This window comes from Ovis aries, chromosome 14 (assembly GCF_016772045.2).
Source record: "Ovis aries strain OAR_USU_Benz2616 breed Rambouillet chromosome 14, ARS-UI_Ramb_v3.0, whole genome shotgun sequence".
In the NCBI taxonomy this organism is placed as follows: domain Eukaryota; kingdom Metazoa; phylum Chordata; class Mammalia; order Artiodactyla; family Bovidae; genus Ovis; species Ovis aries.
The window spans coordinates 38,757,689-38,774,468 of record NC_056067.1 but is presented as its reverse complement, the minus strand read 5'-3'; the positions used below and the strand labels follow the sequence as shown (position 1 = coordinate 38,774,468).

Genomic DNA, 16,780 nt, shown 5'->3' with positions numbered 1-16,780 from the left:
TGTGACCCCCTGGAATAAGGAAAGAGCAAAAGGCAACATAAATTACAGAAAGAAGACAACAGAAATCAGCTACTACTCATATTCACGGGTACAACATGACTTAAGCTGTCACCTGATAGAAGAAAGAGCATCTTCTGTGTGTGTTTGAAAAAAGCTAAGGAAGCTCTTTCAGAAAAATTTGCCCAGGAGCTCAAACTTAATAGCTATTACATATCTAAAAAAGGCTTGGCTAGATAAAGCGCTGTGCTTTGGTGGAGAGAAGTCCAGTCATTTGGACATAAATTGTATCTTAACCCTTACGAAATGTTTTTCTTTCTTTTGGCCATATTTGGAATCTTAGTTCCCTGAGCAAGGATTGAACCTGAGCCCCTTGTAGTGGAAGTGCAGAGTCCTAACCCTTGGACCACCAGGGAATTCCCTGGAAACCTCCTTATATATTTTTAAAAAAGCAAATGTCATTTATTTATTTTTGGCTGTGCTGGGTCTTTGTTGCTGCATGGGCTTTTCTCCAGTTGCAGCAATTGAGGGTTACTCTCTAGTTGTGGTGCACGGGCTTCTCATTGCAGTGACTTCTCTTGTTGAGCATGGGTTCTAGGGGCTCACAGGCTTCAGTAGTTGCAGCACGTGGGCTTAGTGGTTGTGGCTCCTGGGCTCTAGAGCACAGGTTCAATAGTTTGGTGCGTAGTCACATGGCATTGTTCCAGCTCAGGGACTCAACTTGTGGCAGGCAAATTCTTTACCACTGAGCCACTGGCAGGCGGATTCTTTACCAATGAGCCACTAGGGAAGCCTGAAACTTCTTCTTAAAGTTTTTGACATAACTGTAGGTTAACATGCGGTTTGTAAGAAGTAATACAGAACAACCGAGGACCCCCTTGACCCAGTTTTCACCGGCGGTTTAACATCTTACAAAACCATGATTTGTACTGAGACAATCAAGATACAGGAGAGTGTTTGAAAATTTTTAAACAATTTGATCACTGTAATAATCAGTCCCACAATTCAGGAACATTCCTTTAAATTCCAGAGTTGCTAAGTAAGGTCTTATGAGATATGCCATGGGACTCGGAGGTGGCAGCATGGAGTGCACAGGAATTTGAGGGGCAGCTTGCTATGCTCTCTCACTCTAAAAAAATTTTTTTCCAGGAATTCTAGGCGATTGACAACCAGCTGCAAGTTGTCTGCGAAGGGCATAAGCTTTGAAGGCAGAGCTGAATGTGATTTCACCATAAGGCACTGCTACTGCTGCTAAGTCACTTCAGTTGTGTCCGACTCTGTGCGACCCCATAGACGGCAGCCCACCAGGCTCCCCCGGCTCTGGGATTCTCCAGGCAAGAACACTGGAGTGGGTTGCCATTTCCTTCTCCACCATAAGGCACAGCAGCTCGCAAATCACCTTGCTGAGAAGTTTCTCAGCCAAAGAGAGAGTTATCAGAGGCTCTAATTTTTCCACATCTACTTTATTTATTCAGGAGCCTGGCAGGCTACAGTACATGGGGTTGCAAAGAGTCAGCCACGACTGAGCACGCACACATTTATTTATTTAACAAATCCTGTGTAAGGAACTCCTGGCTGCTTAGTACTGGCCTGAATGCACTTGCTTCTCTGTGGACCAGTTCCCCAGATACGACGCTTGTGATTCAAATAAGAGCTAGATCTCCTTCAGTTTATTCTAATCATCAGTGTTTTTAATGCAACTTTTGAGAGTTCTGCCAACAGTTTTTGACAAAAAGTGAAAGTCTCTGGCAAGTGTCTGAGGAAGTAGACAACAGAGGGATATTCTCCTCCCCAGAGGACATAATAGTCACTTATGGAGAAGTTATAAGACCTTCTTCTAAATAAAATGTTAATGAATTTGGAAGGGAAATCCCCATTGGAACCTGGAGAGATTGCATAACATTAAAGGCATGTGGAAATGAGAACACAGGGAAGTAGATAAAACAGAAGCCTGAAAACTGCACATTCCTACATTTGGAAACAATTAGAAAACTTTCCCAAATAATCTAATATCAGGAACCAACATGTTTCTGATGCTGCTGCTGCTAAGTCGCTTCAGTCGTGTCCGACTCTGTGCGACCCCATAGACAGCAGTCCACCAGGCTTCCCCGTCCCTGGGATTCTCCAGGCAAAAACACTGGAGTGGGTTGCCATTTCCTTCTCCAATGCATGAAAGTGAAAAGTCAAAGTGAAATCGCTCAGTTGTGTCCGACTCTTCTCGATCCCATGGACTGCAGCCTACCAGGTTCCTCCATCCATGGGATTTTCCAGGCAAGAGTACTGGAGTGGGGTGCCAGTGCCTTCTCCAAACATGTTTCTAGGAAAAGTCAAATCTGCTAAGGATTCTATAATTTCAATATATGCTTACGATTAGTTGTCATTTCTGCCATAGGATCTAAGGATAGAAGTTCCTTTCCTAAAACGACACCCTGGCATGCTAAAGCATATAAGCAGGAAGACAAGACGGTATGAAAAAAAGCCACCTACTCCTCTTGTTGTGACAAACATGGTTTCCCAAGTTTTTATCCCAAAGTTATCTCTGATTGATTCCTTAGCATCACAAATAGTTGGGATAGTTGTCTGAGCTTACCCTGCCTGTGGGCCTTCCCTGGTGGCTCAGTGGTAGAGAATCCACCTGCCAATGCAGGAGATGAGAGTTGGATCTCTGGGTCGGGAAGATCTGCTAGAAAAGGAAATGGCTACCCACTCCAGTACCCTACCTGGGAAATCTCATGGGCAGAGGTGCATGGCAAGCTACAGTATATAGGGTCACAAAAGAGCCAGATACGACTTACCAACTAAACAACAACCATCAATATGTACAACCAAAGAAATGAGGCTTGCTTGGAGTAAAGAGTTCTAGAAGAAGATACAGCAGATATGACCTACCCTTTTGGGACTGCAGCATCAAACCAGGAAATCACTAGCGTTTCACCATTCAGAACATCCTTTAACAAAAATAGACACATATCTTTGAACCATGTCATTATGTTAATGTCTGGCAGCCAAAAAACATTTTGCTTGCATCAATTTTGCCTGAAAACCAGGTCTCTGATTGCATATCTTGATCTGGGAGAAACGATATCGTTGAATACACTTTGATGGTCCAAAGGTCTTTATCTTGGCAGTTTCAATGCCAGTTTTGTGAGCAAAGAAATGAACCAGAAACCGTTCTGCCAGTTAGCACTAATACAGGGTCCCTGAGTAACCACAGGACTTCCTTCTTGGCCAAACTGAGAAAATAATTGTTATGTATAATATTAATATTCACAAAGCAAAGTTCTCTGCTGATTTAGATGGCTACGAATCAGTAGTGTCACTATGTTTTACCCACTTGGGTGTAGGGGTGTGTGTGTGTGTGTGTGTGTGTGTGTGCACATGCACATGTGCATGTGTGTGTGTGTGTAGTGTTCAATAATTTTGATAATTCTTTGGACCCACCCAGGTGAGAAAATATCAAATTTGAGGCCTAAGTGTTTCCTAGAAAGAATGTTAGAGATCATATACCTTATTTGTATTTTAACTTGCTCATTTAATATTTCTAAGGTAATATTCTCATTTTAAAAATCCAAACAATAACAAAAAGTCTCTTTTGTTCCTCTTGGCCACCACCCAGTTCCACTTTCCTCTCCTGAGATAGCCAGTGTTAACTAGTTGGTACATATCCTTCCACTCCTCTTCTGTACAAATACATAAATACATGCAACTGTAACATTATAATATGTTGTTTAAAATAAATACATGATCTCACAATGTATATCTTCGCTTATTTTTTCACTTAAAATGTTTCACGATCTCTCCTATCTATGTTTTACTCCGGCCCCTTTACCCAGTTCAGGAGAAGGCAACGGCAACCCACTCCAGTACTCTTGCCTGGAAAATCCCATGGATGGAGGAGGCTGGTAGGCTGCAGTCCATGGGGTCGCTAAGAGTCGGACACAACTGAGCGACTTCACTTTCACTTTTCACTTTCATGCATTGGAGAAGGGAATGGTAACCCATTCCAGTGTTCTTGCCTGGAGATCCCAGGAACTGGGGAGCCTGGTGGGCTGCCGTCTATGGGGTCGCACAGAGTCAGACACAACAGAAGCGGCTTAGTAGCAGCAGCTTCACCCAGTTCAAGCTCTTCATTTCACAGAAAAGGAAACTGAAGTCTAAAGTAGTAGAACGATTTTCCAAAGGCTTAATAGCAAGAGCCCAGCCAGTAGTACTTTCAAAATCGAACAAAAATCAGTGATTATTTACTGAACAAAGTTTGCAGAAACTAAAAAGGAACAAAATCTACTCAGAATCCAGTCTCTCCAGTTATTTTTTTTTTCCTCTGTTCAGCTTTTGTCTGTATGCAGAACTACTTTTTTACATAGTTGTAATCAAAGCATAAATCAATTGGTGTCCTTTTTTTTTTTTTTTTTTTTCTATTTTGGCCACACTGCAGGGCTTTGCAGCATGCGGCATCTTAGTTTCCTGCTCAGTGAAAGCCACGAATCCTAACTATCGAGCCACCAAGGAATTCCCTTTTTTCACTTAAGTTAATCAGATGTTCATATTACTATCAAGTCGACAAGTTAATTGGCAATGATTGGTGACCAAACAGTTCATCTAGTAGTCAAGCCCTCTTCCCGCTAAGCTGCTTCCCACTGTACTAACCCCCATCCTCTCATTCTTCACAGACTTGAAAGTCTAATTTCACTTTCCCCTAGATCCTGGTTCCGGTCCATTTCTCGTCCCCCTCAGAGGCATTTCTCAGCTCTTAAAGAGCTCCCCTCTCCATCCTGGCTCTCTAGGGGGAATCTCAATACTCTCCCGGACCTGGGTCGCCTCAGTGTTCCCCGAGGTTCCCAAAAGATAGTTTCACAAAGTCAGTTCCTGAGATCCAGGAGACGCGGGTCACAGATGGCCACGCTTCTGTGGGAACTCCCAGAATTGACTGGAGTAAGCGATTGTTGGGTCCTTGTGGGGTCAGGGTGTGGAGGCCGGGCCCAGTCCTATTCACGTGACCCGGCCCCAGGGAGAGGAGTTCGTTGTCCCACCAGAGGGGGCGCTGGGAGTGACAGGCGGGGAGCCAGCCCCCTCCCCTTCGGGGTACTCCTGGGCGTCGCTCTCCGACTAGGGGCCCTGACGTCATCTCTCCGCGCCGGGGGCGGGGCGCTCTTGACGCCATCTCCGGGCGCCCGGCTGGGGGGGCGCTGGGTGTGGGGCGGCTCCGGGGCCGGGGATGGCGGCGGCCGCTGTTGCGGCGGCTCCGGGACCAGCGGGAGGAGCCCGGGGAGCGCCGTGAGATGGGCCGGTGAGTGTCGCCTGGATTGAGGCCGCCGACCTCACTGGGGCCAAGCAGGCCTGGGGTTGGTCCTGTGAAGGAAGTGGCCCCCCAGAGTCCGTTGCCCCGCGGACCTAGGGAGCTAAAGAGGCCTCGCCTAGACCCCGGATCGCTTCTCACCGGCCTGGCCCAGAGAGCTGCCTCAGGTTCCTGCGCCCCCGCTGCTGTGTCCTGGCGGCCCGGGCTGTCCGAGTCCTCGGGGCGGGAAGGGGCCCCCAAACAAGGAAGCAGCGCCTGCGGGGCCTCGCCCTTACTCCTCTGCTTGAAAGGTCGACCCGCCACTCTCTAAACGCAGAATTCCCAATTTCGGGCCTTACCCCTTTTGGGGCAGTGATTGGGGGATCAAGGGAAGCCTTAGCCCATGTCTGTTCTAAGCTCCTAGCCCTCAGCGAATTCGAGTCTGGGGCTGGATTCAACCTCTTGATTCTGAGCTGTGCTGGCAGCTCCAGCAGCTCTCCGGAATGGTCCTCCTTTCCCGTTAGCTCCGTTAGGGCCACAGGCTGCGTCTTGCCCTGTGAAATCCTCATTGAGCCTCTTAAGAGGCTAACGTTTCAGATTCCAAAATGTGTTTTGCGTTGTGGGAACCTGGTGCATAGTCTTGGCTCTTTGTTACTCCCGCAGACCTTTTGCCTCTTTCAGTCCTTTTATTAGCCTCTGTTTGGCTAACCCCTCTGTGACCTAGAGGCAGGTTTTCTTTAATGTTTTAGTCATGAGAGGCAAGTATCATTCTAGAATTGAAGATGTGACCCCATTTTCTGTTGGAAATGACAGAGAAAGCTAACAGCTTTTCAGTTACTGGAACTGCTGGCAAAGAAGGAATGCAAGACTTGTGCCCTCTGTGTATCTTTGTGTTTATGGAACGAAGAATTTGTCTTTCCATCTTGTTTTCCTGTTTCCTCCTTTTTTTTTTTTTTGATATATCTGCACGTTGCCGACCTTAAGGGAGAAATACCTTCATTTTGGTTTGAGGCTTGCAGTATTCTGTAGGACTTGGAAAGCACAATGGGTAGTATCAACAATTTCTACAAGTACTGGTCAATATTACTTTGTTTTCAGAGATTAAGGCTCTGGTCTTCAGTGCATAATGTTTCTGACAGGTGTAGATTCAGATGTTGACAGTTTAGCAGTTTTGTTTCCCATTGTTGCCGTACCTGAGGATGAAGGCAGTACTTTCAGTTTCTGTCACACCTGATTCAGCACTTGCTACAAAGTTGTCACTTAGAAATTTACACACACACACAGGAGCCTGTTTTGTTTTTTGTTTTTTTAACCCTGGAAATTTGTTAATAGGGCTTCCCTTTGAGTGACTCCCCCTTGACCTCATTTTCTGCCCCAGAAACATAAATAATTGTTCTTTTTCCTCCAGTGCCTCTTTTCTCATTTAAATAACTTCCACATCTATGTTTTCATTAGCCCAGAATAAAAGTGAAATCCGTGAGACTGATTTTTTTCCTGCTTCCCTTTGTTCACATGGGGACAGTGCTGAGTCTTCCACTTTGTGCATTTACCTGAAACTGGGATTGGAAATAAATGTAACCTTTGGTGGAATAGGTACAGGTAGAGAATGAAGAAGACGATGTTAAGGAAAACAGTAAAGTTTGACACTTGGAAATTTTTTTTCCCAGAAACGTCTTCCTACAAATTAGAATTTAATGTGTTGTTACCCCTAGAGGAGAGGCTGAGGCAGGAACTCCTGGACTTTAATGTCCTTGTGGCTTTAGAATTCACTTTCTTCATGATCCTGGGGATCGTCAGAGGCTAGGCTCCCTCTTACTCGATTCCTGCTTCTGTCTTCTAGGCTCCCAAGCCAGTGGGGAGGACACTGCTTCTTATTACAACTTCTCAGAAGCACCACTGGAAGCTCAGGTAATAGAGGTGCTTTGGATACCTTGTTGCAGAAAAACATCTGGAATCAACAGTGGAAAAACAGAACAGAGTGTGATAATCATAGAAATATTTTTTCAGAGCCAAAGAACTGAAGCCTGATTGGAAGAAATAGGTGACAAATTTCATACGTGTCCAAGTATTCAGACCAAAATGATAAGTTGTGACAGTGGACAAAAGCGTGTATGAAAGGTGATAGGGAAAGGGGAGAGAGAACTTTCTTATGAATCGCATAGACCTAAGATAGCGATAAAGAGGCGTGTTTTGGGGAATGGAACCAGAATCTTAAGGAGTGGTGCCTGGAACCTCCCTACCAAAGAAAGGAGCCATTGGCAAAGGAAGAAAGAAAGGGAATGAGTGAAGAAGGCAAATTGAAGGTCCATTGGAGGAAAAGAAGTTTCACCAGACTAGGGAACACAAAGTCTGTGTGAGGTCAGAAGAGTTTTGTTGCTCTTTGAAGAAAAGGAGAAATAAATAAATTCTAGAAAATACTAGTACAGTCACTTTCCTCATAGGGCCCAAGTTTAAATGTAGTATTTTATGGGGCAAAGAAGATACTTATTTTCGTAACATACTTAAGGAACAGCATTTTTTTAAAAAAACAAGCAGACCTCAGGACCTATTGACACCTGGGTCCTTGGGGTAGTGGTGATATGAGGCAAAGGAGGTAAGGCCTGGGAGGGAGGAGGGGGGTAGGTGAGATCATAACCCCAATTAGGCTGGGGAAAGGAAGCAAGGATTAGCTCATACGTTCAGGAAAGAAGATAGCACAGTAGTGTTTGGTGACAAAAGGAGAAACTTAAGGACCCAGCAGCAAAGACCATGTGTTCAAATCCCCCTTAGGGGAAAAGACTCAAAATAGTCAGAGTTCGCATCAGAGACACAGCTAATCATGACGCTGTTGGTTTCCCTGGGGTCATGGACCAACAGGTTACGTTCCACATTTTTGAATGCTTGACCTTGTAGCTGTGTGGTTTTTGTGATTGTTTCTTTCATGCCCTTGGCTGGATGAGTGAGGGGGGTAGCATCCTTGTCTGCCCCTTTCTCATTCCTCTTTTTTTCCCAGCAGTCCCCTTGGTTCCATCTTCCTCCATGGATGCAGTTCCTGCTCTTCCATTTGACTTGGTTTACCCCTGGGTTACTGTTCTTTGCCTCTGATTTGTTCCCTAGCAGATGTGGGCGCCCCAGCCAACAGCACAGAGGGGTGCAGGGGAGCCACAAAGAAGCCCCTTCTGATGCCCCAAGGAGCAAGCCGACCCCTTCCAGGCTCCAGGAACACCACAAAGCAATATGAAACCTGTTCATGAGCGGAGTCAGGAATGCCTTCCACCAAAGAAACGAGACCTCCCCGTGACCAGCGAGGATATGGGGAGAACCACCAGCTGCTCAACTAACCACACACCCTCCAGTGATGCTTCTGAATGGTCCCGAGGGGTTGTGGTGGCCGGGCAGAGCCAGGCAGGAGCCAGAGTCAGCCTGGGGGGTGATGGAGCTGAGGCCATCACTGGTCTGACGGTGGACCAGTATGGCATGCTGTATAAGGTGGCTGTGCCACCTGCCACCTTCTCCCCAACTGGCCTCCCGTCTGTGGTGAACATGAGCCCCTTGCCCCCCACATTTAATGTAGCGTCTTCTCTGATTCAACATCCAGGAATCCACTATCCCCCAATCCACTATGCTCAGCTCCCGTCCACCTCTCTGCAGTTCATCGGGTCTCCGTACAGCCTTCCTTATGCCGTGCCACCTAATTTCCTCCCGAGTCCCCTCCTTTCTCCTTCTGCCAACCTTGCCACCTCTCACCTTCCACACTTTGTGCCATATGCCTCACTCCTGGCAGAAGGAGCCACTCCTCCCCCGCAGGCTTCATCCCCAGCCCACTCGTTCAGCAAAGCCCCCTCTGCCAGCTCCCCGCCTGGGCAGTTGCCACATCACTCGAGTACTCAGCCACTGGACCTCGCTCCAGGCCGGATGCCCATTTATTATCAAATGTCCAGGCTCCCTGCTGGGTACACCTTGCATGAAACTGCCCCTGCAGGTGCCAGCCCAGTTGTTACTCCTCAGGAGGGCCAGCCTGCTCTGGAAGCAGCCGCTGCCAATGGACAGAGACCGCGAGATCGGAATTTAGTGAGACGGGAAAGCGAAGCCCTTGACTCCCCTGGCAGCAAGGGCGAGGGCCAGGGGCTGGCGCCAGTGGCCGAATGCGTGGTGGATGGACAGTTGTTTTCAGGTTCTCAGTCTGCACGGGTGGAGGTGGCAGTGCCAGCACACCGAGGGACCCCAGACACGGACCTTGAGGTCCAGCGGGTGGTGGGTGCTTTAGCGTCTCAGGACTACCGGGCGGTGGCAGCTCAGAGGAAGGATGAGCCCAGTCCCCTCAACCTGTCCCACCATAACCCCGACCACCAGGGCGGGGGGCGAGGGCCAGCCAGGAGCGCCACCGAGACGGCCGAGAGAAACCAGGCCCGAGGGGTCTCCCCTCACTCCCACCAGGAACCCCTGAAGCATAGACCTTTCCCCAAAGCAGTGGTTGTAGCCAATGGCAACCTGGTGCCCGCTGGAACTGACCCAGGCCTGCTGCCTGTGGGTTCGGAGATCCTGGTGGCATCAAGTTTGGACATACAGGCCAGAGCCCCCTTCCCAGACAAGGAGTCGACGCCACCCCCCGTGACCTCTTCCCATTTGCCCTCCCATTTCATGAAGGGCGCCATCATCCAGCTGGCTACCGGGGAGCTGAAGCGGGTGGAGGACCTCCAGACACAGGATTTTGTGCGCAGTGCCGAAGTGAGCGGGGGGCTGAAGATTGACTCAAGCACAGTTGTGGACATTCAGGAGAGCCAGTGGCCTGGATTTGTCATGCTGCACTTCGTGGTGGGTGAGCAGCAGAGCAAAGTGAGCATCGAGGTGCCCCCTGAGCACCCCTTCTTCGTCTATGGCCAGGGCTGGTCCTCCTGCAGCCCCGGGCGGACTGCACAACTCTTCTCTCTGCCCTGCCATCGGCTCCAGGTGGGAGATGTCTGCATCTCTATCAGTTTACAAAGCTTGAACAGTAACTCAGTCTCTCAGTCCAGCTGTGCTCCCACAGGCCAGCTGGGTCCTCCCCGAGAAAGACCTGAGAGGACAGTCCTGGGACCCCGAGAGCAATGTGACAGTGATGGGAAAAGCCAGCCGTCAGGCGAGGGCTCCCGGTCGGTAGAGCCCTCGCAGCCAGAGCCTGGTGCTCAGGCCTGCTGGTCGGCTCCGAGCTTCCAAAGATACAGCACGCAAGGGGAGGAGGCGCGGGCTGCACTGCTCCGTCCCTCTTTCATTCCGCAGGAGGTGAAGCTGTCCATCGAAGGGCGCTCTAATGCGGGGAAATGAACTTATCCCAGACCTGGCCTGGGGCTCCACCCCAGAGCTGGGCCTCACCGTGAGCGAGCAGAGCAGAGGATTTGCACATGCCGAGCAGGGGGTAGCTCTCTGGGCAATGAGGTTGGTGGGGAAGAGGCGGCACGAAGGCAGCCTCCTGAGGCAGGGTCTGTTACCTGTCACCCCATGGCATCCTTTCAGAACAGCCCCCACTGGGGTGCTGGGATGGGGAGCAGCAGACCTGGGCCAAGGAAGGAAGGGGGTGCATGCAGGATAAGAAACATTCCAAATATCAGGGCCCCCTGTTCTTTCCTCTTCATCCCTGGCTCCTGCAAGGAGAGAGTCAGGCTTTGGGAGCAGGTGGCAGAGGGAGGGAGCAAAGAAAGAGCCAAAAATGATGATCCACAGCTTATAGTAGCAGTTCAGCTGTCTGAAGTTTTTTTTTTTCCTTTTTTTGTGATGGGAGGGCAGGAGGCCCCATGGTTGGAAGTAAGAGGGTTCCCACCCAGAACTCTTCTTTTGAGAGCTGTGCACTTTAAAGGGTAGTTTTGTTACAGATGTTGGAGGCTGGGTTTTTTTGCAGGGGACTCTGCATGACCCTCTGCTCCAGCCATTTCCCGTCTCTCCCCATCGTTCCTCCCACAAGGCTTCTAGCATCCCACCAGGAGAGAGAAGCCCCTCCAAGGCTCAGAGTGGAGACCTACCTTGGTGGGGACCCAGTTGCGGGATATGAGGAGAAAGACCTGATGGCCAGACTGACCAGGCTCTAGGCAGAGCTTCTGGAAGGGCGCTGACTTAACAAAGCCCCTCCTACTCAGTGTGCCAGACCCACTTTGAAATTGTCCTGAATCTTGAGTTGGTAATGGCGACTTTCAAAAGAGCCAATGGACCCTTTGCCCAAGGCCCCTACGCCCGCTCCTCTGTCTGTCTTTGTTGTGCCTAAGTGCCTGCGCTGCCCCCGCCCTCTGCTGACCTAACCTGTCTGCTTGGTGTCTTGACCTGGGCCTGATTTTTAGCTGCATTGCCATTCCCTTTCTACAAAACTGGTTTTGTCCACTCTGACCAAGACCTCTAGTTTTTGGTGTGTAGGGGGTCTCTCTGGTTTCCCTTTCAGTTATTCTCTAGTTTTAAAAACTCAGAGTCATGTCCCCTCGTCTCCTGTAGTTGAACTGTTTGGCGGGGAAACAAGAATGGAACTATGCCCTGGGTCGGGGCCAGTATCAGTGGCTAGGCAGTGCCTATCCTTAGGTTTTTAGAGAGTCCCTCCCACCTTACTCCACTCCCTCTCCCAGCATTTGGGCTTCCTTAAGCCGTCTCCTCCCACAGCCAGCTCTAAGGTGTTGGGATAGTCTTTTTTTTTTTTTTTTTAAATTTTGTCCATGGGATTTTAGTTCCTCAAATCAGGGACTGAACCTGGATCCTCAGCAGTGAAAGCATGGAGTCCTAACCACTGGACCACCAGGGAATTCCCTGGGATACTCTTGATAATATTTCAATACCTGAAAAGTCTCCTAGATTTCATTTCGTGGTGGACTGTTCCTCTGCAAAGAGTTTTTTCGATCTTAGTTGCATGTGCCCCCGTGTCTTAAGCCCATTTTTTTCTTCATGACTTTTAGCATTAGCTTGGACTGGGATTCCAGTGGATGTTGAGAATTAGGCTTCCCCCATCAGCTTTCAGGTGGGTGGGTGGATGTTCTGTTTGTATGGGGGGTCTTTAGACTCTTGAAACAACTCAGGGTATTGTCCACTCAGTTCTCTGGTGAGGCTTCTCCCAGGATATGACCCTGGCCTTTCAAGATGGACTGGCCGAGGCCTGGCCTGTCATCCGGAGTCCCAAACGTCTGAGGTCTGAAACCTCTGCTCTGTCAAAGACTTTAGGCAAGTCTTGTGACCTCTCTCTTTCACTTCCTCCCCAGCTGCCAAATGGGGATAAATAATCTTACCTACCTCCTGGGGGGAGGGGGAGTTCTGAGAATGGATTCATTCTTAGTGTTCAGGTGCTAAAGGTTGTTCTCCTGGGGGAACAAAGTGACTGAGACCGGCTTGTTTGCTCCAAGCCCTACACTCCACGGTTTCATTCCTTGCAAGCAGTTTCCTGGTCAGTCAGCTTCTGGAGGCCTGTCCAAAGGAAACTGCTGACCTGATCACTTCAGTCTCCGGTTCACCTCAGAACCAAACACCAGCCATGTCTGGTGAACACTCACCCTTGTACACGTTTGGGATCATGTCCTTTCGCTTCTCTGTCCCCGTTCTCTCTCAATGCTGCTTTCTCTGGCTTGTCTCTACACTGGGGCCCTGTGGGGCTGGGTCTTGAGGAATCCTCTCAGAGGAGGCCTCCAAAGAGAGCCTCATTTCTGGCTGCTCCACAAGCAATTCATTCCCAGTTTCTCATACCCAGGTTTCTCGGAAACCTCCTTTCTCATTAGGAAGGCTCATCCACTGAATATAGTGACAGGCACACCATAAACACTCAAGAAATACCCACCACAGATACCAACCGAGCTTCTTATGGGAGCAAACCTCTGTCTAACCAGATACACGCCAAGTAGTTTAAATACAAAAACCCCTCACTGCCTAGCCTGGTAACTTCACTTAATTCTGGAAAGAGAAAATCTTGTGCACCTTGGTGAGCTGGGTCCTGAGCTTTCTGCTGCTGTTCCTCTTCTGCATCTTGCTGGTAAGGCAATACCAGCACTTCCCCTGATACTGTGCCATGCATATGTAATATATTGATCACTTGACTTTGCTGAGCTGCAGAGGTGTCTTGTGTAAAGTATGGTCTCCAGGGAAAGAAGCCCTGTGCTCTAGATCCTGGTCAGAGCACTGGCATTCCCCTTACCTTTTCCCTCTGGTTCAGTCTTTTCTTCCAGGCGTGAGGAATGAATAATCTATGGTGTGTCCATTCTTCCTTGTGAAGATTTCATAAGTGTTATTATAAGAGACCTAAGAACATTTTGAAAGAGTGAGTGTTTTGGTGGCAAGCTGTCAGCTTTAGGGGGTAATGGGCAGTTGGAGAAGGCCAGTGTCAGGGGTAGGACATCCTAGAGGTTAGACATAGAAAGGAAGATGGCTAACTCGGGTGTTAAACAGAAATGCCTACACCGGTTTGGGAGTAGGGGGACCAGGTGAAGGACAAGTAAGACATCCAAGTCTTGGATAACCATTTCTATCAAGATTAATGTACAAGGAAGGGGTTTGGCATGGGGGAAGGGGAAACTGGGAGGTCAGAGCTGAGCACGGTCGCCCAGCAAGGAGGGGCGGCCAGTAGGTCTGAACTGACCCTTCTGTACTCTTGGTTCAGTTGGTTGTCACATCAGGGGCTTTGGTCTGTGCTGCTTTGCCACTGCTGCTGTCTACTCACTGTCCTGCCTGCTGCCCTTCACAGCACTCTTTCTGTGTCTTTGGCCATATAGGTGAGACCCAGGCATCCTGTCCATCCTTACCTGTGCAAGGGTTACTTTGTAGCAAAGTCATGTTGAGTAGGGATGGTATGAAATGCTGCTGGTGGGCTGGTGAATCCAAAGGGATGTGGCTTCAGTGCGTCTTGGGAGCCCTTTGGCTCCAAATATCTGACTCTTGAAGAAGAGACAAATGGGTCCTGTAAGTGGTGTTTTCTGTGTATTCACTTCTTTCCTTTATAATACCTTGTATCCTGTTTTAAAAGTTAAATGATGGGGAACCAGGTTAGGACCTGTGTCAACATCCCAGGGAGGTTCATCTGGCTCCAGTTAAATGGATTCTGGGGTTGGGGGAGGGTTTGAAATAGACCCTCAGGTGGGGTTTAGTTTTATTTTTACCACTGGGCACCATAGAATATGCACGGGGTGGTGGTATGATTTCAGCCTGCAAGATGCAGGCATGTTGAAAAGTTGAGTGATCACACTGGAGATAAAGGGTAGACATGAGTTGACTGGGAAAGGGCTTGGGTCTGTTGGAGTAAAGACAACCTGGTTGATTGAATTGGCCGCGGGAGATTTCAGTTACAGTCTTAAAGCAAATAGTGCAGTGGCCAAGTTTTAGGGAGACTTCTTGGCCTCTGAGGCTAAGTTTACTAAACCACACTGAAGCTACAGTACTTTCCAGATGGGAAGAAGTGTACACTACAGTTGAAGATCTGAACCATGCAAGGTTGGATGTTGACCAGGAACCTATTAGCCCTTTACTGGGAAGCCTTCACCCTCCAGCTTCCCTGGGATAGACAGGGCCTCCCGCATTATGCAATAATAAAAAAACGCATCTGGGTCTTTGCAGCTGTCAGTTGCTCTTTCAACTCTAGGATCCATCTTTGGGCCACACGTCTGATCTGGGCCTAGGATGATGCTGGCCCTTGAGATGCTAGAGTCCACTGCACTCTCTCCTTACCTTCAGACTATGCACAGTGCCTGGGGCGGAAGGAGGAGAAGTGGTGCGGTGTGCCCTGCTGAGCCTCCCCAGCAGGAACAGTAGTAATAAATGCACTTTTCACACTAAGGTTTCTTTATTAGTTCTCCTATTAAGCCTAGATCCTCCCCTGGTAGACTGCCAACTCAAAAGTCTGTGTGATTCCCCCAAGCCATTCTACTGCAAATGCCCAGCAGTGAAAATGGCCTCAAATTGAGTTCCTGTCTGCAGTGTGTGTGGCGGCAGCCCATGTGCCTTTACCTATTGTCAAACTTGCAAGCATTTATTTTGGTCTTTATGACTGTCATGGGGACTGAGATTCTTCAAAAAGAGAGAGAGAGCGTGTGTGCGAGTGTGAACGAGCTGCTGACACAGTGGTTTTACATCCACTCCCCACACAGGGAGTTTGCACATAGTTGTGAGCTACGAGTGGTTAGTGCATCACTGAGGTTGCTAAAGGGAGGGTTCATCTCTCATTTGCTTGACACTCACATTCAAGAGAAGCTTGTGTTGGGGAAGAGACTGACAGTACGCTTGGCAAACTTAAAGTATTAAAAATAAGGCTGTCCCCTACAACCCCCCACCCCCACCCCACACACACACACAGGATCCCTGTAGCCAAAACAGTGTATGTTCCAGCTGCAGAGAGCAGACTGCTCTCAGCTTGCACAGCACCTTAGGGGAGGGAAGAATATATGGGTAGGGAGTGGGGTGGAGAAGGGAGGATGGGGATGTTGTCATCCAGGTGGCTTTAGGGTCCTGAGGAGGAGTAGAGGACGGAACTGGGGAGGTCTGATGGATGGATCTGATTTGTGTAGGAGTTCCCTGTAGATAAATTACTGATCCCCCAACTACTATCCCCAGTATGTAATGGCTAAATTAATATGTAATCAACTGCATTGTATCTAAAGCCTTAGAACTAGTCAGGTGCTCCCCCCACCCAATACCATTTCTTACCCTCTAATCCTACCTGATCTTTAACAAAGCATTAATAATTCTAAGGATAATCTCTATTTTGTTGTGCTTTTTTGTAACTGTTTTAAATAAATCAATTTGTACTGTATATTTGTACTTTTGTGAGATCCTTTTTGCTGTTTTACCATTTTAAGTCTCTGTACTTGGCTACACACAGATTGTATTTTTATTGTTAATGCTCTTCTTATGGATACCTGCATTTAACTTGTGGACTATGTAAACACAATATATATCAATATCTATATATCTATATATCTATCTATATAAACTACTAGCTTTTCCTTTTGGTGTTTGCGCCTTCTTCATATCCCAGCCTTAGATGGTGGCCCTTGGGTGGGGGACCGAAGCCCTGTGTGGCAGAGCTTGAACTGGAGAGCAAGTGGCACCCATCTTTATGTGGTGGGCTTGGGGCAGGTTGTGTGAGCTAGTCCTGAACCGTGGTCTACACGTTCTGTGGTATCTCAGGGACCCAGAAGTCTACCTGGAGACTCAGATGCTGTACTAGCACAACCACAAGGACCTGTAGATGCCCTCACTGTTGGCCTTTTTTCTAATTCTATTCTCAGAAACACTGCCAGAAACTTTCGGAGTATTAGCTCACCACTAGTAAGGGGTGAAACACTCAAGATACATAATAGTTACTCACATTTATTGAGCACTTGCCGTGTGCCACAGAATCTACGTGTGTTATATATTAACAACTACTTGTTGCTAGTACTATTATTTCCATTTTATGGGTGGGAAAATGAAGAGGTTTAAGTATGTGCCCAAAGTTACACTGCTATTAATTAGCAGTACAGAATGTTAAATCCAGGCACCTAATTCCTCAGTTTGTTAACTCATAGTTTGTTGTAAAAATTAAAATGAGATAATCATGAAAGT

At 48.2% G+C, this 16,780-nt stretch overlaps 1 protein-coding gene across 2 annotated transcripts; it reads left to right on the top strand.

Annotated features, from left to right (window-relative positions):
- Window positions 1-5,185: 5,185 nt before the first annotated feature.
- Window positions 5,186-16,179, top strand: ATXN1L (ataxin 1 like). Of its 2 annotated transcripts, none has more exons than XM_004015117.4 (3): window positions 5,186-5,284; window positions 7,113-7,180; window positions 8,372-16,179. In XM_004015117.4, the coding sequence occupies exon 3, from the start codon at window positions 8,489-8,491 to the stop codon at window positions 10,553-10,555; it is 2,067 nt and encodes a 688-aa protein (XP_004015166.1). In that variant the 5' UTR covers window positions 5,186-5,284; window positions 7,113-7,180; window positions 8,372-8,488; the 3' UTR covers window positions 10,556-16,179. The 2 variants fall into 2 exon arrangements, with proteins under 2 accessions (XP_004015166.1, XP_012045461.1); XM_012190071.3 differs by having other exon boundaries at window positions 8,369-16,179.
- Window positions 16,180-16,780: the final 601 nt, after the last annotated feature.

Excerpts from the sequence above, each read along its gene's own strand:
- ATXN1L (XM_004015117.4), top strand. The coding sequence starts at position 8,489 with ATGAAACCTGTTCATGAGCGGAGTCAGGAATGCCTTCCACCAAAGAAA.